Source organism: Oncorhynchus masou, unplaced genomic scaffold (assembly GCF_036934945.1).
Source record: "Oncorhynchus masou masou isolate Uvic2021 unplaced genomic scaffold, UVic_Omas_1.1 unplaced_scaffold_873, whole genome shotgun sequence".
In the NCBI taxonomy this organism is placed as follows: Eukaryota; Metazoa; Chordata; class Actinopteri; order Salmoniformes; family Salmonidae; genus Oncorhynchus; species Oncorhynchus masou.
The window spans coordinates 35,001-62,500 of record NW_027015192.1 but is presented as its reverse complement, the minus strand read 5'-3'; the positions used below and the strand labels follow the sequence as shown (position 1 = coordinate 62,500).

Sequence of the window (27,500 nt, the reverse complement as noted above, 5' to 3'; positions counted from 1 at the left end):
GTGTGTGTGTGTGTGTGTGTGTGTGTGTGTGTGTGTGCGTGTGTGTGTGTGTGTTACTGGCTCAGTTAGTTAACTTTGAACTTTGAAGCCAACCGGTGACGCACATGGTCCTTCTCTCCATTGTTAGCTATTTAAAACTAGTTTACTGGTTTATCTTACTGTAATATCTTACTGTAATATAGTGGGCTGAAGGAGACATCTGTAATTAAAATTAGTTTACTGGTTTATCTTACTGTAATATCTTACTGTAATATAGTGGGCTGAAGGAGACATCTGTATTTAAAACTAGTTTACTGGTTTATCTTACTGTAATATCTTACTGTAATACAGCAGGCTGAAGGAGACATCTGTATTTAAAACTAGTTTACTGGTTTATCTTACTGTAATATCTTACTGTAATACAGTGGGCTGAAGGAGACATCTGTATTTAAAACTAGTTTACTGGTTTATCTTACTGTAATATCTTACTGTAATACAGCAGGCTGAAGGAGACATCTGTATTTAAAACTAGTTTACTGGTTTATCTTACTGTAATAACTTACTGTAATACAGCAGGCTGAAGGAGACATCTGTATTTAAAACTAGTTTACTGGTTTATCTTACTGTAATATCTTACTGTAATACAGCAGGCTGAAGGAGACATCTGTATTTAAAACTAGTTTACTGGTTTATCTTACTGTATCTTACTGTAATACAGCAGGCTGAAGGAGACATCTGTATTTAAAACTAGTTTACTGGTTTATCTTACTGTAATATCTTACTGTAATACAGTGGGCTGAAGGAGACATCTGTAATTAAAACTAGTTTACTGGTTTATCTTACTGTATCTTACTGTTTATCTTACTGCGCTCCTGAGTGGTGCAGCGATCTAAGACACTGCATCTCAGTGCAAGAGGCGTCACTGCAGTATCTGGTTCGAATCCAGGCTGTATCAAATCCGGCCTTGACTGGGAGTCGAATAGGGTGGCGCACAACTGTCCCAGTGTCGTCCGGATTTGGCCCGGGGTAGACCGTCATTGTAAATAAGAATTTGTTCTCAACTGACTCGCCTAGTTAAATAAAGATACAAAACATATAGTGGGCTGAAGGAGATCTGTATTTAAAAGTAGTTTACTGGTTTCTCTTACTGATCGTCTCTTCAATTCTACCTGTGCTGACACACGCAAACACACACACACACACACTCTGTTCTTAAGCCACGTCATAAACCAGGTTGGTTTGTGATTCTGTTCAGGCTTTGATCATCCCTGTCGTCTGTCTCAACATACTGATGGTGTTGTAACCAGCCAATAGATGGAATCCTGCACCAAATCAATACACAGTTATCGTTTGAGTTCAAGATCCTAAACTACAGAGAACACTATTGATTTCTTCTTTTCCTTGTTAGACATTCTGTTCTGTTTCAGGTGAAGCTGTTGTACAAGGGCTATATCAATATGGGGCGGCAGGGTAGCCTAGTGGTTAGAGCATTGGACTAGTAACCGAAAGGTTGCAAGTTCAAATCCCGAGCTGACAAGGTACAAAATCTGTCGTTCTGCCCCTGAACAGGCAGTTAACCCACTGTTCCTAGGCCGTCATTGAAAATAAGAATTTGTTCTTAACTGACTTGCCTAGTTAAATAAAGGTTAAAAAAATACATTTGATTTGTGTTTCAGGTGAAGCTGTTGTACGAAGGGCTATATCAATACATTTGATTTGTGTTTCAGGTGAAGCTGTTGTACGAAGGGCTATATCAATACATTTGATTTGTGTTTCAGGTGAAGCTGTTGTACGAAGGGCTATATCAATACATTTGATTTGTGTTTCAGGTGAAGCTGTTGTACGAAGGGCTATATCAATACATTTGATTTGTGTTTCAGGTGAAGCTGTTGTACGAAGGGCTATATCAATACATTTGATTTGTGTTTCAGGTGAAGCTGTTGTACGAAGGGCTATATCAATACATTTGATTTGTGTTTCAGGTGAAGCTGTTGTATTGCCAGTTCAGTCCCAGAGGCAGAAGGACAGGTGGTCTCTGTTAAAGGAAGTTAACGTTACTCGCAACCCTCACTCATACACCAACATGGACTAAATCTTAGAAGGCTACCTTCATAACAGCGTCATAACACATTCATGACCCATACATACTGCATTCATAACCCATTCATACTGCATTCATAACCCATACATACTGCATCCATAACCCATACATACTGCATTCGTAACCCATACATACTGCATTCGTAACCCATACATACTGCATTCATAACCCATACATACTGCATTCATAACCCATACATACTGCATTCATGACCCAAACATACGGCATTCATGACCGATACATACTGCATTCATAACCCATACATACTGCATTCATGACCCATACATACTGCATTCATAACCCATACATACTGCATTCGTAACCCATACATAATGCATTCGTAACCCATACATACAGCATTTGTAACCCATACATACTGCATTCGTAACCCATACATACTGCATTCATGACCCATACATACTGCATTCATGACCCATACATACTGCATTCATAACCCATACATACTGCATTCATGACCCATACATACTGCATTCATAACCCATTCATACTGCATTCATAACCCATACATACTGCATTCATAACCCATACATACTGCATTCATAACCCATACATACTGCATTCATAACCCATACATACTGTATTCATAACCCATACATACTGCATTCATAACCCATACATACTGCTTTAATAACACATGCATACTGCATTCATAACCCATACATACTGCATTCATAACCCATACATACTGCATTCATAACCCATACATACTGCATTCATAACCCATACATACTGCATTCATAAGCAGTACATACTGCATTCATAACCCATACATACTGCATTCATAACCCATACATACTGCATTCATAACCCATACATACTGCATTCATAATCCATACATACTGCATTCATAACCCATTCATACTGCATTCATAACCCATACATACTGCATTCATAACCCATACATACTGCATTCATAACCCATACATACTGCATTCATAACCCATACATACTGCATTCATAACCTATACATACTGCATTCATAACCCATACATATTCCATTCATAATCCATACATATTGCATTCATAACCCATACATACTGCATTCATAATCCATACATACTGCATTCATAACCCATACATACTGCATTCATAACCCATACATATTCCATTCATAACCCATACATACTGCATTCAGGGTCCTGTGTGGCTCAGTCGGTAGAGCATGGCGCTTGCAACGCCAAGCGTCGTGGGTTCGATTCCCGCTGGGACCACCCATATGTAAAAGTAGTGGCCCCAGCCGACTTGTAAGTCGCTTTGGACAAAAGCGTCTGCTAAATGGGATATATATTCATAACCCATACATATTCCATTCATAACCCATACATACTGCATTCATAACCCATTCATACTGCATTCATAACCCATACATACTGCATTCATAACCCATTCATACTGCATTCATAACCCATACATACTGCATTCATAACCCATACATACTGTATTCATAACCCATACATACTGCATTCATAACCCATGCATACTGCATTAATAACACATGCATACTGCATTCATAACCCATACATACTGCATTCATAACCCATACATACTGCATTCATAACCCATACATACTGCATTCATAACCCATACATACTGCATTCATAAGCAGTACATACTGCATTCATAATCCATACATACTGCATTCATAACCCATACATACTGCATTCATAAGCAGTACATACTGCATTCATAACCCATACATACTGCATTCATAACCCATACATACTCCATTCATAACCCATACATACTGCATTCATAACCCATACATACTGCATTCATAACCCATACATACTGCATTCATAATCCATACATACTGCATTCATAACCCATTCATACTGCATTCATAACCCATACATACTGCATTCATAACCCATACATACTGCATCCATTCATAATCCATACATATTGCATTCATAACCCATACATACTGCATTCATCATACATACTGCATTCATAACCCATACATACTGCATTCATAACCCATACATACTGCATTCATAACCCGTACATACTGCATTCATAACCCATACATATTCCATTCATAACCCATACATACTGCATTCAGAGCCCTGTGTGGCTCAGTCGGTAGAGCATGGCGCTTGCAACGCCAAGCGTCGTGGGTTCGATTCCCGCTGGGACCACCCATATGTAAAAGTAGTGGCCCCAGCCGACTTGTAAGTCGCTTTGGACAAAAGCGTCTGTTAAATGGGATATATATTCATAACCCATACATAACCCATACATACTGCATTCATAACCCATTCATACTGCATTCATAACCCATACAGACATCAGAACTATGAAATAACACATAGGCTCCTTTGTAGAATCCCAAATATAAAATATATTTTGATTTGTTTAACACTTTTTTGGTTACAACATGATTCCATATGTGCTATTTCATAGTTTCTGATGTCTTCACTAAAAACAACAGTCCTGGAATGAGTAGGAGTGTCCAAACTTTTGACTGGTACTGTGTATAATGTTTGACTGGTACTGTGCATAGTGTTTGACTGGTACTGTGCATAGTGTTTGACTGGTACTGTGCATAGTGTTTGACTGGTACTGTGTATAGTGTTTGACTGGTACTGTGTATAGTGTTTGACTGGTACTGACTGGTACTGACTGGTACTGTGCATAGTGTTTGACTGGTACTGTGTATAGTGCTTGACTGGTACTGACTGGTACTGACTGGTACTGTGCATAGTGTTTGACTGGTACTGTGTATAGTGTTTGACTGGTACTGACTGGTACTGACTGGTACTGTGCATAGTGTTTGACTGGTACTGGGTATAGTGTTTGACTGGTACTGACTGGTACTGACTGGTACTGTGCATAGTGTTTGACTGGTACTGGGTATAGTGTTTGACTGGTACTGTGTATAGTGTTTGACTGGTACTGACTGGTACTGTGTATAGTGTTTGACTGGTACTGGGTATAGTGTTTGACTGGTACTGACTGGTACTGTGTATAATGTTTGACTGGTACTGTGTATAGTGTTTGACTGGTACTGGGTATAGTGTTTGACTGGTACTGTGTATAGTGTTTGACTGGTACTGACTGGTACTGACTGGTACTGTGTATAATGTTTGACTGGTACTGTGTATAGTGTTTGACTGGTACTGACTGGTACTGTGTATAGTGTTTGACTGGTACTGTGTATAATGTTTGACTGGTACTGTGTATAGTGTTTGACTGGTACTGTGTATAATGTTTGACTGGTACTGTGTATAATGTTTGACTGGTACTGTGTATAATGTTTGACTGGTACTGTGTATAATGTTTGACTGGTACTGTGCATAGTGTTTGACTGGTACTGTGTATAGTGTTTGACTGGTACTGTGTATAGTGTTTGACTGGTACTGTGTATAATGTTTGACTGGTACTGTGTATAATGTTTGACTGGTACTGTGCATAGTGTTTGACTGGTACTGTGTATAGTGTTTGACTGATACTGTGTATAGTGTTTGACTGGTACTGACTGGTACTGTGTATAGTGTTTGACTGGTACTGTGTATAGTGTTTGACTGGTACTGTGTATAGTGTTTGACTGGTACTGTGTATAGTGTTTGACTGGTACTGACTGGTACTGTGTATAGTGTTTGACTGGTACTGTGTATAATGTTTGACTGGTACTGTGTATAGTGTTTGACTGGTACTGTGTATAGTGTTTGACTGGTACTGTGTATAGTGTTTGACTGATACTGGGTATAGTGTTTGACTGGTACTGACTGGTACTGTGTATAGTGTTTGACTGGTACTGTGTATAGTGTTTGACTGGTACTGTGCATAGTGTTTGACTGGTACTGTGTATAGTGTTTGACTGGTACTGTGCATAGTGTTTGACTGGTACTGTGTATAGTGTTTGACTGGTACTGGGTATAGTGTTTGACTGGTACTGTGTATAATGTTTGACTGGTACTGTGTATAATGTTTGACTGGTACTGTGTATAATGTTTGACTGGTACTGTGTATAATGTTTGACTGGTACTGTGTATAATGTTTGACTGGTACTGTGTATAATGTTTGACTGGTACTGTGTATAGTGTTTGACTGGTACTGACTGGTACTGTGTATAGTGTTTGACTGGTACTGTGTATAGTGTTTGACTGGTACTGTGTATAGTGTTTGACTGGTACTGTGTATAGTGTTTGACTGGTACTGTGTATAGTGTTTGACTGGTACTGTGTATAATGTTTGACTGGTACTGTGTATAGTGTTTGACTGGTACTGACTGGTACTGTGTATAGTGTTTGACTGGTACTGTGTATAGTGTTTGACTGGTACTGTGTATAGTGTTTGACTGGTACTGTGTATAATGTTTGACTGGTACTGTGCATAGTGTTTGACTGGTACTGTGTATAGTGTTTGACTGGTACTGTGTATAGTGTTTGACTGGTACTGTGTATAATGTTTGACTGGTACTGTGTATAATGTTTGACTGGTACTGACTGGTACTGTGTATAGTGTTTGACTGGTACTGTGTAAAGTGTTTGACTGGTACTGGGTATAGTGTTTGACTGGTACTGACTGGTACTGACTGGTACTGTGTATAGTGTTTGACTGGTACTGTGCATAGTGTTTGACTGGTACTGTGTATAATGTTTGACTGGTACTGTGCATAGTGTTTGACTGGTACTGTGTATAGTGTTTGACTGGTACTGTGTATAGTGTTTGACTGGTACTGTGTATAATGTTTGACTGGTACTGTGTATAATGTTTGACTGGTACTGACTGGTACTGTGTATAGTGTTTGACTGGTACTGTGTATAATGTTTGACTGGTACTGTGCATAGTGTTTGACTGGTACTGTGTATAGTGTTTGACTGGTACTGTGTATAATGTTTGACTGGTACTGTGCATAGTGTTTGACTGGTACTGTGTATAGTGTTTGACTGGTACTGTGCATAGTGTTTGACTGGTACTGACTGGTACTGTGTATAGTGTTTGACTGGTACTGACTGGTACTGTGTATAGTGTTTGACTGGTACTGTGTATAGTGTTTGACTGGTACTGTGTATAGTGTTTGACTGGTACTGACTGGTACTGACTGGTACTGTGCATAGTGTTTGACTGGTACTGTGTATAGTGTTTGACTGGTACTGACTGGTACTGACTGGTACTGTGCATAGTGTTTGACTGGTACTGGGTATAGTGTTTGACTGGTACTGGGTATAGTGTTTGACTGGTACTGACTGGTACTGACTGGTACTGTGTATAATGTTTGACTGGTACTGTGTATAATGTTTGACTGGTACTGGGTATAGTGTTTGACTGGTACTGTGTATAGTGTTTGACTGGTACTGGGTATAGTGTTTGACTGGTACTGACTGGTACTGACTGGTACTGTGTATAATGTTTGACTGGTACTGTGTATAATGTTTGACTGGTACTGTGTATAGTGTTTGACTGGTACTGACTGGTACTGTGTATAGTGTTTGACTGGTACTGTGTATAATGTTTGACTGGTACTGACTGGTACTGTGCATAGTGTTTGACTGGTACTGTGTATAGTGTTTGACTGGTACTGTGTATAATGTTTGACTGGTACTGTGCATAGTGTTTGACTGGTACTGTGTATAGTGTTTGACTGGTACTGTGTATAATGTTTGACTGGTACTGTGCATAGTGTTTGACTGGTACTGTGTATAATGTTTGACTGGTACTGACTGGTACTGTGTATAGTGTTTGACTGGTACTGTGTATAGTGTTTGACTGGTACTGACTGGTACTGTGTATAGTGTTTGACTGGTACTGTGTATAGTGTTTGACTGGTACTGTGTATAGTGTTTGACTGGTACTGTGTATAGTGTTTGACTGGTACTGTGTATAGTGTTTGACTGGTACTGGGTATAGTGTTTGACTGGTACTGTGTATAGTGTTTGACTGGTACTGACTGGTACTGACTGGTACTGACTGGTACTGACTGGTACTGGGTATAGTGTTTGACTGGTACTGTGTATAGTGTTTGACTGGTACTGTGTATAGTGTTTGACTGGTACTGGGTATAGTGTTTGACTGGTACTGGGTATAGTGTTTGACTGGTACTGTGTATAGTGTTTGACTGGTACTGACTGGTACTGTGTATAGTGTTTGACTGGTACTGTGTATAGTGTTTGACTGGTACTGACTGGTACTGTGTATAGTGTTTGACTGGTACTGGGTATAGTGTTTGACTGGTACTGTGTATAGTGTTTGACTGGTACTGACTGGTACTGTGTATAGTGTTTGACTGGTACTGTGTATAGTGTTTGACTGGTACTGTGTATAGTGTTTGACTGGTACTGTGTATAGTGTTTGACTGGTACTGGGTATAGTGTTTTCAGACTTCCATTCCACCTCTAACTCAAAGCCTAGAGGACCAGCATTGTAATGAAACTGATGCTGGTCCATTGACTGTAATGATAACGTAATAACAGGGATTAATATTGACTCACCCAGACTGGAGGAGTTGTGGTGATCTCCTCCGTTCTCTCCGTCTGTCCCGTGGTGATGATGATGCTGCTGGTGGTTACTATGGTAACCCCCCATCACCTCCAACTTGATCTTTTTGGTCTTCATGGCCTCAGCAAGAGCAGCCGCTGTCAGACCTGAGAGAGAGAGGAGAGAGTCAGAGACAGAGACAGAGAGAAAGAGAGAGAGAGACAGAGAGAGACAGAGAGAGACAGAGACAGAGACAGAGAGAGAGACAGAGACAGAGAGAGAGACAGAGAGAGGAGAGAGACAGAGACAGAGAGAGAGACAGAGAGAGAGACAGAGAGAGAGAGAGAGAGAGAGAGAGAGAGAGAGGAGAGAGACAGAGACAGGAGAGAGAGACAGAGAGAGGAGAGAGACAGAGAGAGGAGAGAGACAGAGACAGAGAGAGAGACAGAGAGAGAGAGAGACAGAGAGGAGAGAGACAGAGACAGAGACAGAGAGAGAGAGAGACAGAGAGGAGAGAGAGACAGAGAGAGAGACAGAGACAGACAGAGGAGAGAGGAGAGAGACAGACAGAGGACAGAGACAGACAGAGGAGAGAGGAGAGAGACAGACAGAGAGAGAGGAGAGATTGAGAGGGTGTGAAATAGAGAGGAGGGAGATAATGAGAGAGAGGGAGTGAGTGAGAGAAAGTGTGAAAGAGAGAGAGAGAGAGAGAGAGAGAGAGAGAGAGAGAGAGAGAGAGAGAGAGAGAGAGAGAGAGAGAGAGAGAGAGAGAAAGAAAAAAGAGAAAAGAGAAAGGTGATGGGTACAAAAAACGAATCAAATTTAAATCAATGTCCTCTAGTCTAGTGGATTATGGGTAACAGAGGGTTTTCATAGAGATCCATCTGTGAGCTCCAACAGTATTGGGACAAGTTGTTGCTGTTATGTCTCTGTACACCAGCACTTTGGATTTGAAATGATACAATGACTATGAGGCTCACCTTTTCCTGCAGTGGGCTGAACCAGGGTCACACTGACTGCTGCTTGGTCGTCTTAAACTAATCTACTTTGTAACAAAATTATCCACCTCACACACATGGTTATGGGCTTAACAAAAGAAGACACCTGTATCATGTCAGACATAGAGTTGAAATGTCTTACATCATCTTAATATTACACTTTATATACCAGAAGACTGAAATATAACAAAACCATTTGACATAGAAACACCGTATTTTCAACACGTATTTTATTAGTTATAAAATGGTGAACGATATGAATAACATTCCAGCCATGAGGCCACCAGGTCATTAGACTGCAGGCCTACAGAGCAGATCTCTTTCATCAGAGGGTATTTACATCCATATCAGGTGGACTGTTTAGAAATGACAGCACCTGTTATACATCGTTTCTCCATTTAGACGACCAAACGGATTGGACAAATTCACTTCTATGTATCTGGTCCCATATGATATAGCATGCAATTACTACATCAAGCTAGTGACTCTACACATTTGTTGGATACATTTGCTGTTTGTCGCTATAGTAACTCAGTACACCAGTGGGCCATCAGCCTTCAACACATCTATCTATCTCCATAGTAACTCAGTACACCAGTGGGCCATCAGCCTTCAACACATCTATCTATCTCCATAGTGACTCAGTACACCAGTGGGCCATCAGCCTTCAACACATCTATCTATCTCCATAGTAACTCAGTACACCAGTGGGCCATCAGCTTTCAACACATCTATCTATCTCCATAGTGACTCAGTACACCAGTGGGCCATCGGCCTTCAACACATCTATCTATCTCCATAGTGACTCAGTACACCAGTGGGCCATCGGCCTTCAACACATCTATCTATCTCCATAGTGACTCAGTACACCAGTGGGCCATCGGCCTTCAACACATCTATCTATCTCCATAGTGACTCAGTACACCAGTGGGCCATCGGCCTTCAACACATCTATCTATCTCCATAGTGACTCAGTACACCAGTGGGCCATGAGCCTTCAACACATCTATCTATCTCCATAGTGACTCAGTACACCAGTGGGCCATCAGCCTTCAACACATCTATCTATCTCCATAGTGACTCAGTACACCAGTGGGCCATCATTCTTCAAAACATCTATCTATCTCCATAGTGACTCAGTACACCAGTGGGCCATCAGCCTTCAACACATCTATCTATCTCCATAGTGACTCAGTACACCAGTGGGCCATCAGCCTTCAACACATCTATCTATCTCCATAGTGACTCAGTACACCAGTGGGCCATCAGCCTTCAACACATCTATCTATCTCCATAGTGACTCAGTACACCAGTGGGCCATCAGCCTTCAACACATCTATCTATCTCCATAGTGACTCAGTACACCAGTGGGCCATCAGCCTTCAACACATCTATCTATCTCCATAGTGACTCAGTACACCAGTGGGCCATCATTCTTCAACACATCTATCTATCTCCATAGTGACTCAGTACACCAGTGGGCCATCAGCCTTCAACACATCTATCTATCTCCATAGTGACTCAGTACACCAGTGGGCCATCAGCCTTCAACACATCTATCTATCTCCATAGTGACTCAGTACACCAGTGGGCCATCATCCTTCAACACATGATCTACTAATGGAACAGATCCAGCCCTTGAATCACCAGTAACATCCTACTCTGTCTCTCCTCCAACTGGAGTATTTTAAATGGACAGTAATATGCATGATAAAGTCTCTATTTGTCATTAAAATCACTGAGCTAGTTAAGGACAACTCCGCTCTGAAATGAACTGAGCTTTGCCATTAAAAATGTCTCCTTCTCTTTCCCCCCCTCTGTTCCTCCCTCTGTTCCTCCCTCTGTTCCTCCCTCTGTCCCGCCTCTGTCCCCCCCTCTGTCCCCCCCTCTGTCTCGCCTCTGTTCCCCCTCTGTCCCCCCCTCTGTTCCTCCCTCTGTCCCGCCTCTGTCCCCCCTCTGTTCCCCCTCTGTCCCCCCCTCTGTCCCCCTCTGTCCCCCCCTCTGTTCCCCCTCTGTTCCCCCTCTGTCCCGCCTCTGTCCCCCTCTGTCCCCCTCTGTTCCCCCTCTGTTCCCCCTCTGTCCCCCTCTGTCTCGCCTCTGTTCCCCCCTCTGTTCCTGCCTCTGTTCCTGCCTCTGTTCCTCAGTTCTCTTTAATAAATGTGAAGATCACAGTGTGAAAGAAGCCGTCCCCCAGCGAGGCTGGAGAGGATGACATCAAAAGGTTTCCTTCAGGTTTACACTTGGATAAACAAAACACCATTCTGTTCTGCCTCTCACTCTGCCTCCCACTCCCTCTCTCTCTGCCTCCCACTCCCTCTCTCTCTGCCTCCCACTCCCTCTCTCTCTGTCTCCCACTCCCTCTCTCTCTGCCTCCCACTCCCTCTCTCTCTGCCTCCCACTCCCTCTCTCTCTGCCTCCCACTCCCTCTCTCTCTGCCTCTCTCTCTGTCTCCCACTCCCTCTCTCTCTGCCTCCCACTCCCTCTCTCTCTGCCTCCCACTCCCTCTCTCTCTGCCTCCCACTCCCTCTCTCTCTGTCTCCCACTCCCTCTCTCTCTGCCTCCCACTCCCTCTCTCTCTGCCTCCCACTCCCTCTCTCTCTGTCTCCCACTCCCTCTCTCTCTGCCTCTCTCTCTGTCTCCCACTCCCTCTCTCTGCCTCTCTCTGTCTCCCACTCCCTCTCTCTCTGCCTCTCTCTCTGTCTCCCACTCCCTCTCTCTCTGCCTCCCACCCTCTCTCTCTGTCTCCCACTCCCTCTCTCTCTGCCTCTCTCTCTGCCTCCCACTCCCTCTCTGCCTCTGCCTCCCACTCTCTCTCTCTGCCTCTCTCTCTGTCTCACACTCCCTCTCTCTCTGCCTCCCACTCCCTCTCTGCCTCTCTCTCTGCCTCCCACTCCCTCTCTCTCTGCCTCTCTCTCTGTCTCCCACTCCCTCTCTCTCTGCCTCCCACTCCCTCTCTCTCTGCCTCCCACTCCCTCTCTCTCTGCCTCCCACTCCCTCTCTCTCTGTCTCCCACTCCCTCTCTCTCTGCCTCTCTCTCTGTCTCCCACTCCCTCTCACTCTGCCTCCCACTCCCTCGCTCTGCCTCCCACTCCCTCTCTCTCTGCCTCCCACTCCCTCTCTCTCTGCCTCTCTCTCTGTCTCCCACTCCCTCTCTCTCTGCCTCTCTCTCTGTCTCCCACTCCCTCTCACTCTGCCTCCCACTCCCTCTACTCTGCCTCCCACTCCCTCTCTCTCTGCCTCCCACTCCCTCTCTCTCTGCCTCTCTCTCTGCCTCCCACTCCCTCTCTCTCTCTGTCTCCCACTCCCTCTCTCTCTGCCTCTCTCTCGGTCTCCCACTCCCTCTCACTCTGCCTCCCACTCCCTCTCTCTCTGCCTCCCACTCCCTCTCTCAATTCAATTCAATTCAATTCAAGGGGCTTTATTGGCATGGGTAACATGTGTTAACATTGCCAAAGCAAGTAAGGTAGATAATATATAAAGTGAAATAAACAATAAAAATTAACAGTAGACATCACACATACAGAAGTTTCAAAACTATAAAGACATTACAAATGTCATATTATATATAAACAGTGTTTTTACAATGTACAAATGGTAAAGGACACAAGATAAAATAAATAAGCATAGATATGGGTTGTATTTACAATGGTGCGTGTTCTTCACTGGTTGCCCTTTTCTCGTGGCAACAGGTCACAAATCTTGCTGCTCTGATGGCACACTATGGAATTTCACCCAGTAGATATGGGAGTTTTTCAAAATTGGATTTGTTTTCGAATTCTTTGTGGATCTGTGTAATCTGAGGGAAATGGACATACATTGGGCAGGAGGTTAGGAAGTGCAGCTCAGTTTCCACCTCATTTTGTGGGCAGTGAGCACATAGCCTGTCTTCTCTTGAGAGCCATGTCTGCCTACGGTGGCCTTTCTCAATAGCAAGGCTATGCTCGCTGAGTCTGTACATAGTCAAAGTTCTCCTTAATTTTGGGTCAGTCACAGTGGTCAGGTATTCTGCCACTGTGTACTCTCAGTTTAGGGCCAAATAGCATTCTAGTTTGCTCAGTTTTTTTGTTAATTCTTTCCAATATGTCAAGTAATTATCTTTTTGTTTTCTCATGATTTGGTTGGGTCTAATTGTGCTGCTGTCATGGGGCTCTCTACGGTGTGTTTGTGAACAGAGCCCCAGGACCAGCTTGCTTAGGGGACTCTTCTCCAGGTTCATCTCTCTGTAGGTGATGGCTTTGTTGTGGAAGGTTTGGGAATCGCTTCCTTTTAGGTGGTTATAGAATTTAACAGCTCTTTTCTGGATTTTGATAATTAGTGGGTATCGGCCTAATTCTGCTCTGCATGCATTATTTGGTGTTCTACGTTGTACACGGAGGATATTTTTGCAGAATTCTGCGTGCAGAGTCTCAATTTGGTGTTTGTCCCATTTTGTGAAGTCTTGGTTGGTGAGCGGACCCCAGACCTCACAACCATAAAGGGCAATGGGCTCTATGACTGATTCAAGTATTTTTAGCCAAATCCTAATTGGTATGTTGAAATTTATGTTCCTTTTGATGGCATAGAATGCCCTTCTTGCCTTGTCTCTCAGATCGTTCACAGCTTTGTGGAAGTTACCTGTGGCGCTGATGTTTAGGCCAAGGTATGTATCGTTTTTTGTGTGCTCTAGGGCAACAGTGTCTAGATGGAATTTGTATTTGTGGTCCTGGTGACTGGACCTTTTTTGGAACACCATTATTTTGGTCTTACTGAGATTTTACTGTCAGGGCCCAGGTCTGACAGAATCTGTGCATAAGATCTAGGTGCTGCTGTAGGCCCTCCTTGGTTGGTGACAGAAGCACCAGATCATCAGCAAACAGCAGACATTTGACTTCAGATTCTAGTAGGGTGAGGCCGGGTGCTGCAGACTTTTCTAGTGCCTGCGCCAGTTCGTTGATATATATGTTGAAGAGGGTGGGGCTTAAGCTGCATCCCTGTCTAACCCCACGACCCTGTGTGAAGAAATTTGTGTGTTTTTTGCCAATTTTAACCACACACTTGTTGTTTGTGTATATGGATTTTATGATGTCGTATGTTTTACCCCCAACACCACTTTCCATCAGTTTGTATAGCAGACCCTCATGCCAAATTGAGTCGAAGGCTTTTTTGAAATCAACAAAGCATGAGAAGACTTTGCCTTTGTTTTGGTTTGTTTGGTTGTCAATTAGGGTGTGCAGGGTGAATACATGGTCTGTTGTACGGTAATTTGGTAAAAAGCCAATTTGACATTTGCTCAGTACATTGTTTTCATTGAGGAAGTGTACGAGTCTGCTGTTAATGATAATGCAGAGGATTTTCCCAAGGTTACTGTTGACGCATATTCCACGGTAGTTATTGGGGTCAAATTTGTCTCCATTTTTGTGGATTGGGGTGATCAGTCCTTGGTTCCAAATATTGGGGAAGATGCCAGAGCTAAGGATGATGTTAAAGAGTTTTAGTATAGCCAATTGGAATTTGTTGTCTGTATATTTGATCATTTCATTGAGGATACCACCAACACCACAGGCCTTTTTGGGTTGGAGGGTTTTTATTGTCCTGTAACTCATTCAATGTAATTGGAGAATCCAGTGGGTTCTGGTAGTCTTTAATAGTTGATTCTAAGATCTGTATTTGATCATGTATATGTTTTTGCTCTTTATTCTTTGTTATAGAGCCAAAAATATTGGAGAAGTGGTTTACCCATACATCTCCATTTTGGATAGATAATTCTCGTGTTGTTGTTTGTTTAGTGTTTTCCAATTTTCCCAGAAGTGGTTAGAGTCTATGGATTCTTCATTTCTGACATGCTGTTCCTTCTTTTTCCATAGTGTATTTCTGTGTTGTTTTAGTGATTCACCATAGTGAAGGCATGGTTTCCGGTTCCGGGTTGGAGCGAGCGGTCGCATCTACACTTCGGTCCGCAGGTAGTATAACTTTTCATTACATTTTCATTACATTTCATTATAGTACAACGGTTTGATTTGTCTAATCTTAGCAATTTCTTCTTAGCTAGCTACATAGCCGTCTTTGTATCAAAGATAATTGCGTAATTATCGTATTTCGTCGTCCTAACGTAGTCTACACTGCTTTCTGCCCAGCAGCTAGCTAACGTCCACTAGCACAGCAGCTAGCTAACGTCCACTAGCACTGTAGAAACTATTACACTCAACGACTCGATTAGTGTAGTGTTAGCTAGCTACATAGTTGTCTTTGCTGTCTTCGTATCCAAGGTAATTGTGTAGTTTAGAGTGTGTAGACTTAGAGTGATTATCTTAATTTACCGAGGTTAGCTAGCCAGCTATTTGTCGTCCTTAACGTAGGAGTCACTGCTAGCTAGCTAGCCAACAGCTAGCCAACGTCTTCCGAATTGAACTTCAACAACCCGGTCAACATTCCGCCTCGCTCCACAGGTAGTATCACACTTTCATTTCACTTCATTACAGTACAACGGTTTGATTTGTTTGATCGTAGCTAGCTAGCTACATAGCCGTGTTTGTATCTAAGACAATTGTGTAGTCTGGAGCGATTTTCTAGGTTAGCTAGCCAGCTATTGTCTTTCTTTTAACGTAACGTTACGTAATCAACACTGCTAGCTAGCCAGCTAGCCCCCGAATTGCAGCACTGTAGAAACTATTCCTCGACGGAACGACTTGATTAGTGTAGTGTCAACAACGTAGCCACTGCCAGCTAGCCTACTCCAGCAGTACTGTATCATTTCAATCATTTTAGTCAATAAGATTCTTGCTACGTAAGTTTAACGTTCTGAACATTCGATAAGTGTAGTCCACTTGTCATTCCAATCTCCTTTGCATTAGCGTAGCCTCTTCTGTAGCCTGTCAACTATGTGTCTATCTATCCCTGTTCTCTCCTCTCTGCACAGACCATACAAACGCTCCACACCGCGTGGCCGCGGCCACCCTAATCTGGTGGTCCCAGCGCGCCGACCCACGTGGAGTTCCAGGTCTCCGGTAGCCTCTGGAACTGCCGATCTGCGGCCAACAAGGCAGAGTTCATCTCAGCCTATGCCTCCCTCCAGTCCCTCGACTTCTTGGCACTGACGGAAACATGGATCACCACAGACAACACTGCTACTCCTACTGCTCTCTCTTCGTCCGCCCACGTGTTCTCGCACACCCCGAGAGCTTCTTGTCAGCGGGGTGGTGGCACCGGGATCCTCATCTCTCCCAAGTGGTCATTCTCTCTTTCTCCCCTTACCCATCTGTCTATCGCCTCCTTTGAATTCCATGCTGTCACAGTTACCAGCCCTTTCAAGCTTAACATCCTTATCATTTATCGCCCTCCAGGTTCCTCGGAGAGTTCATCAATGAGCTTGATGCCTTGATAAGCTCCTTTCCTGAGGACGGCTCACCTCTCACAGTCCTGGGCGACTTTAACCTCCCCACGTCTACCTTTGACTCATTCCTCTCTGCCTCCTTCTTTCCACTCCTCTCCTCTTTTGACCTCACCCTCTCACCTTCCCCCTACTCACAAGGCAGGCAATACGCTCGACCTCATCTTTACTAGATGCTGTTCTTCCACTAACCTCATTGCAACTCCCCTCCAAGTCTCCGACCACTACCTTGTATCCTTTTCCCTCTCGCTCTCATCCAACACTTCCCACACTGCCCCTACTCGGATGGTATCGCGCCGTCCCAACCTTCGCTCTCTCTCCCCCGCTACTCTCTCCTCTTCCATCCTATCATCTCTTCCCTCTGCTCATACCTTCTCCAACCTATCTCCTGATTCTGCCTCCTCAACCCTCCTCTCTTCCCTTTCTGCATCCTTTGACTCTCTATGTCCCCTATCCTCCAGGCCGGCTCGGTCCTCCCCTCCCGCTCCGTGGCTCGACGACTCACTGCGAGCTCACAGAACAGTGCTCCGGGCAGCCGAGCGGAATTGGAGGAAAACTCGCCTCCCTGCGGACCTGGCATCCTTTCACTCCCTCCTCTCTACATTTTCCTCCTCTGTCTCTGCTGCTAAAGCCACTTTCTTCCACTCTAAATTCCAAGCATCTGCCTCTAACCCTAGGAAGCTCTTTGCCACCTTCTCCTCCCTCCTGAATCCTCCCCCCTCCTCCCTCTCTGCAGATGACTTCGTCAACCATTTTGAAAAGAAGGTCGACGACATCCGATCCTCGTTTGCTAAGTCAAACGACACCGCTGGTTCTGCTCACACTGCCCTACCCTGTGCTCTGACCTCTTTCTCCCTCTCTCTCCAGATGAAATCTCGCTTCTTGTGACGGCCGGCCGCCCAACAACCTGCCCGCTTGACCCTATCCCCTCCTCTCTTCTCCAGACCATTTCCGGAGACCTTCTCCCTTACCTCACCTCGCTCATCAACTCATCCCTGACCGCTGGCTACGTCCCTTCCGTCTTCAAGAGAGCGAGAGTTGCACCCCTTCTGAAAAACCTACACTCGATCCCTCCGATGTCAACAACTACAGACCAGTATCCCTTCTTTCTTTTCTCTCCAAAACTCTTGAACGTGCCGTCCTTGGCCAGCTCTCCCGCTATCTCTCTCAGAATGACCTTCTTGATCCAAATCAGTCAGGTTTCAAGACTAGTCATTCAACTGAGACTGCTCTTCTCTGTATCACGGAGGCGCTCCGCACTGCTAAAGCTAACTCTCTCTCCTCTGCTCTCATCCTTCTAGACCTATCGGCTGCCTTCGACACTGTGAACCATCAGATCCTCCTCTCCACCCTCTCCGAGTTGGGCATCTCCGGTGCGGCCCACGCTTGGATTGCGTCCTACCTGACAGGTCGCTCCTACCAGGTGGCGTGGCGAGAATCTGTCTCCTCGCCACGCGCTCTCACCACTGGTGTCCCCCAGGGCTCTGTTCTAGGCCCTCTCCTATTCTCGCTATACACCAAGTCACTTGGCTCTGTCATAACCTCACATGGTCTCTCCTATCATTGCTATGCAGACGACACACAATTAATCTTCTCCTTTCCCCCTTCTGATGACCAGGTGGCGACCGCATCTCTGCATGTCTGGCAGACATATCAGTGTGGATGACGGATCACCACCTCAAGCTGAACCTCGGCAAGACGGAGCTGCTCTTCCTCCCGGGGAAGGACTGCCCGTTCCATGATCTCGCCATCACGGTTGACAACTCCATTGTTTCCTCCTCCCAGAGCGCTAAGAACCTTGGCGTGATCCTGGACAACACCCTGTCGTTCTCAACTAACATCAAGGCGGTGGCCCGTTCCTGTAGGTTCATGCTCTACAACATCCGCAGAGTACGCCCCTGCCTCACACAGGAAGCGGCGCAGGTCCTAATCCAGGCACTTGTCATCTCCCGTCTGGATTACTGCAACTCGCTGTTGGCTGGGCTCCTGCCTGTGCCATTAAACCCCTACAACTCATCCAGAACGCCGCAGCCCGTCTGGTGTTCAACCTTCCCAAGTTCTCTCACGTCACCCCGCTCCTCCGCTCTCTCCACTGGCTTCCAGTTGAAGCTCGCATCCGCTACAAGACCATGGTGCTTGCCTACGGAGCTGTGAGGGGAACGGCACCGCAGTACCTCCAGGCTCTGATCAGGCCCTACACCCAAACAAGGGCACTGCGTTCATCCACCTCTGGCCTGCTCGCCTCCCTACCACTGAGGAAGTACAGTTCCCACTCAGCCCAGTCAAAACTGTTCGCTGCTCTGGCCCCCAATGGTGGAACAAACTCCCTCACGACGCCAGGACAGCGGAGTCAATCACCACCTTCCGGAGACACCTGAAACCCCACCTCTTCAAGGAATACCTAGGATAGGATAAAGCAATCCTTCTCACCCCCCTTAAATGATTTAGATGCACTATTGTAAAGTGGCTGTTCCACTGATGTCAGAAGGTGAATTCACCAATTTGTAAGTCGCTCTGGATAAGAGCGTCTGCTAAATGACTTAAATGTAAATGTAAATGTAAGGCGTAGACTCAGGTTTTCCGGGTCTCTATGTTTTTGGTTGGACAGGTTTCTCAATTTCTTTCTTAGATTTTTGCATTCTTCATCAAACCATTTGTCATTGTTGTTAATTTTCTTTGGTTTTCTATTTGAGATTTTTAGATTTGATAGGGAAGCTGAGAGGTCAAATATACTGTTAAGATTTTCTACTGCCAAGTTTACACCTTCACTATTACAGTGGAACGTTTTACCCAGGAAATTGTCTAAAAGGGATTGAATTTGTTGTTGCCTAATTGTTTTTTGGTAGGTTTCCAAACTGCTTTCCTTCCATCTATAGCATTTCTTAATGTTACTCAGTTCCTTTGGCTTTGATGCCTCATGATTGAGTATTGCTCTGTTTAGGTAGACTGTGATTTTGCTGTGGTCTGATAGGGGTGTCAGTGGGCTGACTGTGAACGCTCTGAGAGACTCTGGGTTGAGGTCAGTGATAAAGTAGTCTACAGTACTACTGCCAAGAGATGAGCTATAGGTGTACCTACCATAGGAGTCCCCTCAAAGCCTACCATTGACTATGTACATACCCAGCGTGCGACAGAGCTGCAGGAGTTGTGACCCGTTTTTGTTGGTTATGTTGTCATAGTTGTGCCTAGGAGGGCATACGGGGGAGGGAATGCTGTCACCTCCAGGCAGGTGTTTGTCCCCCACTCCCTCTCTCTCTGTCTCCCACTCCCTCTCTCTCTCTCCCTCCCTCTCTCTGCCTCTCTCTCTGTCTCCCACTCCCTCTCTCTCTGCCTCTCTCTGTCTCCCACTCCCTCTCTCTCTGTCTCCCACTCCCTCTCTCTCTCTCCCTCCCTCTCTCTCTGCCTCTCTCCCTCCCTCTCTCTCTGCCTCTCTCTCTGTCTCCCACTCCCTCTCTCTCTCTCCCTCCCTCTCTCTCTGCCTCTCTCTCTGTCTCCCACTCCCTCTCTCTCTGCCTCTCTCTGTCTCCCACTCCCTCTCTCTGTCTCCCACCCCGTCTCTCTCTGCCTCTCTCTGTCTCCCATCCCCTCTCTCTCTGCCTCTCTCTCTGTCTCCCACTCCCTCTCTCTGCCTCTCTCCCTCCCTCTCTCTCTGCCTCTCTCTGTCTCCCACTCCCTCTCTCTGTCTCCCACCCCCTCTCTCTCTGCCTCTCTCTGTCTCCCACTCCCTCTCTCTGCCTCTCTCTCTGTCTCCCACTCCCTCTCTCTCTCTCCCTCCCTCTCTCTGCCTCTCTCTCTGTCTCCCACTCCCTCTCTCTCTGCCTCTCTCTCTGTCTCCCACTCCCTCTCTCTCTGTCTCCCACTCCCTCTCTCTCTCTCCCTCCCTCTCTCTCTGCCTCTCTCCCTCCCTCTCTCTGCCTCTCTCTCTGTCTCCCACTCCCTCTCTCTCTCTCCCTCCCTCTCTCTCTGCCTCTCTCTCTGTCTCCCACTCCCTCTCTCTCTGCCTCTCTCTGTCTCCCACTCCCTCTCTCTGTCTCCCACCCCGTCTCTCTCTGCCTCTCTCTCTGTCTCCCATCCCCTCTCTCTCTGCCTCTCTCTCTGTCTCCCACTCCCTCTCTCTCTGCCTCTCTCCCTCCCTCTCTCTCTGCCTCTCTCTGTCTCCCACTCCCTCTCTCTGTCTCCCACCCCCTCTCTCTCTGCCTCTCTCTCTGTCTCCCACTCCCTCTCTCTCTGCCTCTCTCTCTGTCTCCCACTCCCTCTCTCTCTCTCCCTCCCTCTCTCTCTGTCTCCCACTCCCTCTCTCTCTGCCTCTCTCTCTGTCTCCCACCCCCTCTCTCTCTGCCTCTCTCTCTGTCTCCCACCCCCTCTCTCTCTGTCTCCCACTCCCTCTCTCTGTCTCCCACCCCCTCTCTCTGCCTCTCTCTCTGTCTCCCACTCCCTCTCTCTCTGTCTCCCACTCCCTCTCTCTGTCTCCCACCCCCTCTCTCTCTGCCTCTCTCTCTGTCTCCCACTCCCTCTCTCCCTCCCTCTCTTTCAGTCTCCTGTGGCCTTTCAATTCTAATCTCCTCCGCTGACATTGATGTTGTGACCTCTCCTCCAGTTAAAAGGGCTCAGAGACTCTCTCTCAGGCCCAGTGAGTATTACTTTGAGCCTGACTCTCTCCCAGAGACACCACTCTCTGAGGCGTAGGATGCTTTTGAACACAGAGAGTAAAAAGGACTTTTAGAAATAGCTTGTTTTGAGGTGGAGAACGAACAGATTGAGTTTTACAAAAGCACACAAAGAGAAGGGCAGCTTTGAACGATGAACGGTGAATACACACTTCACAGAGCACAGGTAGAGAGGCCTGCAGAGGTGGGGTGTAACTCAGAACATAGTCTACAGGAACACTGGGAGAACATAGTCTACAGGAACACTGGGAGAACATAGTCTACAGGAACACTGGGAGAACATAGTCTACAGGAACAGTGAGAGAACATAGTCTACAGGAACACTGGGAGAACAGTCTACAGGAACACTGAGAGAACATGGTCTACAGGAACACTGAGAGAACATAGTCTACAGGAACACTGGGAGAACATAGTCTACAGGAACACTGAGAGAACAGTCTACAGGAACACTGGGAGAACATAGTCTACAGGAACAGTGGGAGAACATAGTCTACAGGAACACTGAGAGAACAGTCTACAGGAACACTGAGATAACAGTCTACAGGAACACTGGGAGAACATAGTCTACAGGAACACTGGGAGAACATAGTCTACAGGAACACTGGGAGAACATAGTCTACAGGAACACTGAGAGAACATAGTCTACAGGAACACTGAGAGAACAGTCTACAGGAAGACTGGGAGAACATAGTCTACAGGAAGACTGGGAGAACATAGTCTACAGGAACACTGGGAGAACAGTCTACAGGAACACTGAGAGAACATGGTCTACAGGAACACTGAGAGAACAGTCTACAGGAACACTGGGAGAACATAGTCTACAGGAACACTGGGAGAACATAGTCTACAGGAACACTGGGAGAACATAGTCTACAGGAACACTGAGAGAACATAGTCTACAGGAACACTGAGAGAACATAGTCTACAGGAACACTGAGAGAACATAGTCTACAGGAACACTGGGAGAACAGTCTACAGGAACACTGGGAGAACATAGTCTACAGGAACACTGAGAGAACATAGTCTACAGGAACACTGAGAGAACAGTCTACAGGAACACTGAGAGAACATAGTCTACAGGAACACTGAGAGAAGTCTACAGGAACACTGGGAGAACATAGTCTACAGGAACACTGGGAGAACATAGTCTACAGGAACACTGAGAGAACATAGTCTACAGGAACACTGAGAGAACATAGACTACGGGAACACTGAGAGAACATAGTCTACGGGAACACTGAGAGAACATAGACTACAGGAAAACTGAGAGAACATAGTCTACAGGGACACTGAGAGAACAGTCTACAGGAACACTGAGAGAACAGTCTTCAGGAACACTGGGAGAACATAGTCTACAGGAACACTGGGAGAACATAGTCTACAGGAACACTGAGAGAACATAGACTACAGGGACACTGAGAGAACAGTCTACAGGAACACTGAGAGAACATAGTCTACAGGAACACTGAGAGAACATAGTCTACAGGAACACTGAGAGAACATAGTCTACAGGAACACTGGGACAACATAGTCTACAGGAACACTGAGAGAACATAGTCTACAGGAACACTGAGAGAACATAGTCTACAGGAACACTGAGAGAACATAGTCTACAGGAACACTGGGACAACATAGTCTACAGGAACACTGAGAGAACATAGTCTACAGGAACACTGAGAGAACATAGTCTACAGGAACACTGAGAGAACATAGCCTACAGGAACACTGGGAGAACATAGTCTACAGGAACACTGAGAGAACATAGTCTACAGGGACACTGAGAGAACATAGTCTACAGGGACACTGGGAGAACATAGTCTACAGGGACACTGAGAGAACATAGTCCACAGGAACACTGAGAGAACATAGTCTACAGGAACACTGTGGTTCAAAATAGAAGACTGTAAAATAGAGGTGATGACAGAAGAACAAACACATCACACTTTAACTGATACTTCTGTGTATGCGTGTGACTGTGTGTGTGTGTGTGTGTGTGTGTGTGTGTGTGTGTGTGTGTGTGTGTGTGTGTGTGTGTGTGTGTGACTGTGTGTGCGTGACTGTGTGTGTGACCGTGTGTGCGTGTGTGTGTGTGACTGTGTGTGCGTGTGTGACTGTGTGTGACTGTGTGTGCGTGACTGTGTGCGTGTGTGTGTGACTGTGCGTGTGTGACTGTGTGTGCGTGTGTGTGTGACTGTGCGTGTGTGACTGTGTGTGCGTGTGTGTGACTGTGTGTGTGTGACTGTGTGCGTGTGTGTGACTGTGTGTGCGTGACTGTGTGCGTGTGTGTGTGTGTGACTGTGTGTGTGTGCTATGCAGGTCCCTCACCAGTAGGGGGCATGATTCCAGCTGACATCAGCCCGCTGACAGAATGAGACAGAAGGTGCTGGTTCTCTGATGATGTCATACTCTGAGCCCTCTTTGGGGGGCGTCCAGGACGCGAGCTGGAAACACAATCAAACGAATCAGTTACACAGAGGATTTTATCCAGACACACTCACAGTACACTGAGCAAACTTTAGTATGAGTTTGTGATCGCTGCGGGAATTGAACCAACAGAACTTGGCTTTGCATCATAAAGGATAACTTTTTGGGGATGTTCTCAGCCTGTAACAAGATCTCAATTACATACTCCTCAGGTCCCCTCTCCACATGTCCTCTCTCCTCTCTTGCTCTCTCCTCATGTCCCCTCTCCTCATGTCCTCTCTCCTCATGTCCTCTCTCCTCATGTCCTCTCTCCTCTCTTGCTCTCTCCTCAGGTCCTCTCTCCTCAGGTCCTCTCTCCTCATGTCCTCTCTCCTCATGTCCTCTCTCCTTATGTCCTCTCTCCTCACTTGCTCTCTCCTCAGGTCCTCTCTCCTCAGGTCCTCTCTCCTCAGGTCCTCTCTCCTCTCTTGCTCTCTCCTCAGAGGACAGAGGAGAGAGGACAGAGGAGGTGCTTTCCTCTCTTGAGAGACAGGAAGTGTTTCAGCGCTACCCTCACCCCTTAGCCAATCACCCTTCCAGAAATATGAACCCAGCGTTGCCTCCCTCTTCTCTCCTCTTCAGCCCCAGTAGTTCTGTTGCTTTATCTCACCCTGCCAGAGAGGAAATAAATGAACTAAACACCTTTTTATCAAGCTGAGTGACCTTTAGAAAAAGAAGGAATTAGGAGTGGTTTGGATTTATTCTCTGTTATGCCTCTCACTCTACCTCCCACTCCATCTCTCTCTGCCTCTCTCTCTCTGTCTCCCACTCCCTCTCTCTCTGCCTCTCTCTCTGTCTCCCACTCCCTCTCTCTCTGCCTCTCTCTCTGTCTCCCACTCCCTCTCTCTCTGCCTCTCTCTCTCTGTCTCCCACTCCCTCTCTCTCTGCCTCTCTCTCTGTCTCCCACTCCCTCTCTCTCTGCCTCTCTCTCTGTCTCCCACTCCCTCTCTCTCTGCCTCTCTCTCTGTCTCCCACTCCCTCTCTCTCTCTCTCTCTGTCTCCCACTCCCTCTCACTCTGCCTCCCACTCCCTCTCTCTCTGCCTCTCTCTCTCTGTCTCCCACTCCCTCTCTCTCTGTCTCCCACTCCCTCTCTCTCTGTCTCCCACTCCCTCTCTCTCTGCCTCTCTCTCTGTCTCCCACTCCCTCTCTCTCTCTCTCTCTCTCTCTCTCCCACTCCCTCTCACTCTGCCTCCCACTCCCTCTCTCTCTGCCTCTCTCTCTCTGTCTCCCACTCCCTCTCTCTCTGCCTCTCTCTCTGTCTCCCACTCCCTCTCACTCTGCCTCCCACTCCCTCTCTCTCTGCCTCTCTCTCTCTGTCTCCCACTCCCTCTCTCTGCCTCTCTCTGTCTCCCACTCCCTCTCTCTCTCTGCCTCTCTCTCTGTCTCCCACTCCCTCTCTCTCTGCCTCTCTGTCTCCCACTCCCTCTCTCTCTGCCTCTCTCTCTCTGTCTCCCACTCCCTCTCTCTCTCTGCCTCTCTCTCTGTCTCCCTCCCTCTCTCTCTCTCTGTCTCCCACTCCCTCTCACTCTGCCTCCCACTCCCTCTCTCTCTGCCTCTCTCTGTGTCCCCTCCCTCTCTCTCTGCCTCTCTCTCTGTCTCCCACTCCCTCTCTCTCTGCCTCTCTCTCTGTCTCCCACTCCCTCTCTCTCTGCCTCTCTGTCTCCCACTCCCTCTCTCTCTCTGTCTCCCACTCCCTCTCACTCTCACTCTGCCTCCCACTCCCTCTCTCTCTGTCTCCCACTCCCTCTCTCTGCCTCTCTCTCTGTCTCCCACTCCCTCTCTCTCTGCCTCTCTCTCTGTCTCCCACTCCCTCTCTCTCTGTCTCCCACTCCCTCTCTGTCTGTCCCCACTCCCTCTCTCTCTGTCTCCCACTCCCTCTCTCTCCCACTCCCTCTCTCTCTGCTCTCTCTCTGTCTCCCACTCCCTCTCTCTGTCTCCCACTCCCCTCTCTGCCTGCCTCTCTCTGTCTCCCACTCCTCTCTCTGCTGCCTCTCTCTCTGTCTCCCACTCCCTCTCTCTCTGCCTCTCTCTGTCTCCCACTCCCTCTCTCTCTGCCTCTCTGTCTGTCCCACTCCCTCTCTCTCTGTCTCCCACTCCCTCTCCTCTCACTCTGCCTCCCACTCCTCTCTGCCTCTCTCTGTCTCCCACTCCCTCTCTCTGCCTCTCTCTGTCTCCCACTCCCTCTCTCTCTGCCTCTCTCTCTCTGTCTCCCACTCCCTCTCTCTCTGCCTCTCTCTCTGTCTCCCACTCCCTCTCTCTCTCTCTCTCTGTCTCCCACTCCCTCTCACTCTGCCTCCCACTCCCTCTCTCTGCCTCTCTCTGTCTGTCCCACTCCCTCTCTCTCTGCCTCTCTCTCTGTCTCCCACTCCCTCTCACTCTGCCTCCCACTCCCTCTCTCTCTGCCTCTCTCTGTCTCCCACTCCCTCTCTCTCTGCCTCTCTCTCTGTCTCCCACTCCCTCTCTCTCTGCCTCTCTCTCTGTCTCCCACTCCCTCTCTCTGCCTCTCTCTGTCTCCCACTCCCTCTCTCTCTGCCTCTCTCTCTCTGTCTCCCACTCCCTCTCTCTGCTCTCTGTCTCCCACTCCCTCTCTCTCTCTCTCTCTCCCACTCCCTCTCACTCTGCCTCCCACTCCCTCTCTCTCTGCCTCTCTCTCTGTCTCCCACTCCCTCTCTCTCTGCCTCTCTCTCTGTCTCCCACTCCCTCTCTCTCTGCCTCTCTCTCTGTCTCCCACTCCCTCTCTCTCTGCCTCTCTGTCTCCCACTCCCTCTCTCTCTCTCTCTGTCTCCCACTCCCTCTCACTCTGCCTCCCACTCCCTCTCTCTCTGTCTCCCACTCCCTCTCTCTCTGCCTCTCTCTGTCTCCCACTCCCTCTCTCTCTGCCTCTCTCTCTGTCTCCCACTCCCTCTCTCTCTGTCTCCCACTCCCTCTCTCTCTGTCTCCCACTCCCTCTCTCTCTGTCTCCCACTCCCTCTCTCTCCCACTCCCTCTCTCTCTGCCTCTCTCTCTGTCTCCCACTCTCTCTACTCTCTCCCTCTCTCTGTCTCTCTCTCTGTCTCTCTCTCTGTCTCTCTCTCTCTCTCTCTCTCTCTGTCTCCCACTCCCTCTCTCTGTCTCTCTCTCTCTCTGTCTCCCACTCCCTCTCTCTGTCTCTCTGTCTCTCTCCCTCTCTCTCTCTGTCTCTCTCTCTCTCTCTCTCTCTCTGTCTCCCACTCCCTCTCTCTCTCTCTACCTCCCTCTCTCTCTCTCCTGTTCTCTCTCTCTCTCTCTGTCTCCCACTCCCTCTCTCTCCCTCTCTCTCTCTCTCTCTCTAATGAAGACTGAGAGCCTGACTTCATGACTGTGTTATAAGAGTACAAAGACGTCATAACACAGTTAGAATGTGTCCCAAATGGCACCCCATCCCCTTTGGACCCTGGTCAAAAGTAGCGCACTATATAGGGAATAGGGTGCCATGGGTTCTGGTCAAGAGTAGTGCAATATATAG

General features: G+C 46.9%; 1 protein-coding gene across 1 annotated transcript in view; it reads right to left on the bottom strand.

The window, feature by feature from the left end:
* LOC135537931 (dachshund homolog 1-like) overlaps positions 1–27,500 on the bottom strand; it is a 105,958-nt gene that overhangs the window by 52,970 nt on the left and 25,488 nt on the right. Inside the window, exons 2-3 of the mRNA XM_064963943.1 lie at positions 23,878–23,993; positions 8,536–8,688 (exon numbers count right to left, since the gene is read on the bottom strand). Of these exons, the coding sequence (XP_064820015.1) occupies positions 8,536–8,688; positions 23,878–23,993 (269 nt within the window). The remainder of the gene's footprint in view (positions 1–8,535; positions 8,689–23,877; positions 23,994–27,500) is intronic.